A 2,213-nucleotide genomic window follows, 5' to 3' on the forward strand; every position below is an offset into this window, starting at 1 on the left:
GGGTTCAAGGTCAACTGGGGGCCAAGTCCGGGAGGGGTCAGGGGTCTCAGAACTGAAACGGATGTGACAGGCGGCACGTGCCCTGTGTCCACTGGGTCTTCTAATCCCCTCGATGGTCCATCTCAGAGGGGAAAGCCCGACCCACACTCCCCTCATCCTCACGGGGCCTGGGATGGTGGAGTCTAGTCTTTAAAAAGACCCTATTTCAGCAGGAGAGCTAAAAAGACACTTCTCCAAGGAGGAAATGCAGATGGCCAACAAGTATATGAAAAAATGTTCAACATCACTGTAATAAGGGAGATGCAAATTAAAACCACAATGAGATGCCACCTCACCCCCGTGAGAATGGCACATCTTCAAACAACTAGCAACAACACATGTTGGCGAGGATGTGGAGAAAAAGGAACTCTCCTGCACTGCTGGTGGGAGTGCAAACTGGTACAACCACTATGGAAAACTGTTTGGAGGTTCCTCAAACTGCTAAACATGGAGCTTCCCTACGACCCAGCAATCCCACTCCTAAGTATCTACCCAAAGGACACAAAAACAATGATTCAAAAAGACACCTGCACCCCCATGTTTATTGCTGCTTTATTCACAATTGGAAAGACATGGAAGCAGCCCAAATGCCCAAAAGTGAATGACTGGATGAAAAAGAGGTGGTACATAGACACAATGGAATATTACTCAGCAACCAAAAAGAGAAACACATGTCTTTTGCAGCAACATGGATGGAGCTGGAAAGGGTCATGCTTAGTGAGATAAACCAGAAAGAAAAGGAAAAATACCGGATGGTTTCACTCATAGCAGGAGCATAATGGACCAGGGGGAAATAATCATAGTAATGATCAGCTATAGACCAGAGACATTTTGTGGGGGTGGAGCAGGGAATGGTGTCAAAAACAGTGGGGGGGAGGGAAATGCACTGGACTGTGGTGATGGCACAGGGGGACTTGGTGATGGGAAGCCCATGGGGATTGCAGCTGAGGTGGAAAAAGGTACAAAATGATGGAAAAATAACTTTCCATTAGGCCGCTGGCACCTGGCACTCACCGACTTGTCCCGGGAGACCTTCTTGAAGATGACAGAGTCCGGTGCACACTTACTGGCCTTCCCGTCGGCGGCCATGGCCCTCCGCTGCGCTGGGCTGGGTCTCGGGACAGGTGCTGGCCGGCCGGCTGGGAAGGTGAGCGGACCCTGGAGCAAAGTCAGGGACGCTCAGGGCACCAAACCAGTCCCGGGCCCTTCCCCAGCGGCCCCGCATCCACGTCTGACTACAGGCCTCGGTCTAGAGCACACTGCCCCTGGGGTGCCGGCCCCTCACTGAGGCCGGGGCGCCCAGCCAGGCCGCAGTGCGGAGCGCCCATTTGCTGACCCGTCTTTGGTAGCTCATGCTTGGCCGTGTTGAATTAAACTGTCACAACGAGGCCCGACAGAACATTCCTGAAAACCACACCACAGCTGGCATCATGCTCAAAACAGGCTAAATCACCCCACGTTTAGTGCAGCGCTGCTGCCCGGCTCCCATGCCCGGCTCGCCAGTCCCATCTGGGCCACAGAGTTCAGCACCCTTGACCTTCCTCCAGGGCATCTCAGGGAACCCAACAGCCCCCACAAAGCCAGGGGAACCCAACCTGGCCCCGCTCATCCCTGCGCTCCCCGATTCTCACATACCCAGTCCAATCCCGGGATGGCCGCTGGGTGAGCAGCTGGGCCCTGCTGAGTCGACTGGCCAGGCAGGTGAGTTGGGAGTCCTGGCCAATAGCCCCGGGAATTTGTAGGAACCTGGACGGGGGCTGGGCACCCAGGTCTCAGTGTCCAAAAGCCAAATCCTATTTACGGAGCAGAGTGGACACTGGCTTAGTGGTGAGGCGGGTGAACTGTGACTCAGCGGTTGTAAGCGTGAAGAGAGGGCACCTGGCTGCGCCCCGAGCGTCCTGGACACAGGGGCCAGCGAGCTCCCGTGGCAGGGGGGTGGGGGGGGCGCGTGTTGGCAGAGAGAGAGGGCAGGGACAAGAGCTAAAAGAAAGCTGCTTTTGATCCTAACCCGCTTTGGGCTCTGAAAATAGACTGGTGATCCGTTTACTCCCAGGGTCCCCAGGACAGGGGATTTTCAAGTGCTGAGCAGCCTTGATTCAATTCAGCAGGCGGCTTCTGCGACCTTGGGGCTGGAGGTATTAAGGAAAAGGCCGAGAGAAAGGGCAGCGTCAGGA

At 55.3% G+C, this 2,213-nt stretch overlaps 1 protein-coding gene across 1 annotated transcript in view; it reads right to left on the reverse strand.

Moving 5' to 3' along the window:
* SAG (S-antigen; retina and pineal gland (arrestin)) overlaps nucleotides 1-1,128 on the reverse strand; it is a 14,849-nt gene extending 13,721 nt beyond the window's left edge. The window contains exon 1 of the mRNA XM_004674185.1: nucleotides 1,044-1,128. Coding sequence (XP_004674242.1) covers nucleotides 1,044-1,128 — 85 coding nt within the window. The remainder of the gene's footprint in view (nucleotides 1-1,043) is intronic.
* Between the last annotated feature and the right edge of the window lie 1,085 nt (nucleotides 1,129-2,213).

This window comes from Condylura cristata, unplaced genomic scaffold, assembly GCF_000260355.1.
Source record: "Condylura cristata isolate star-nosed mole 26May11 unplaced genomic scaffold, ConCri1.0 scaffold00002, whole genome shotgun sequence".
Lineage (NCBI taxonomy): Eukaryota > Metazoa > Chordata > Mammalia > Eulipotyphla > Talpidae > Condylura > Condylura cristata.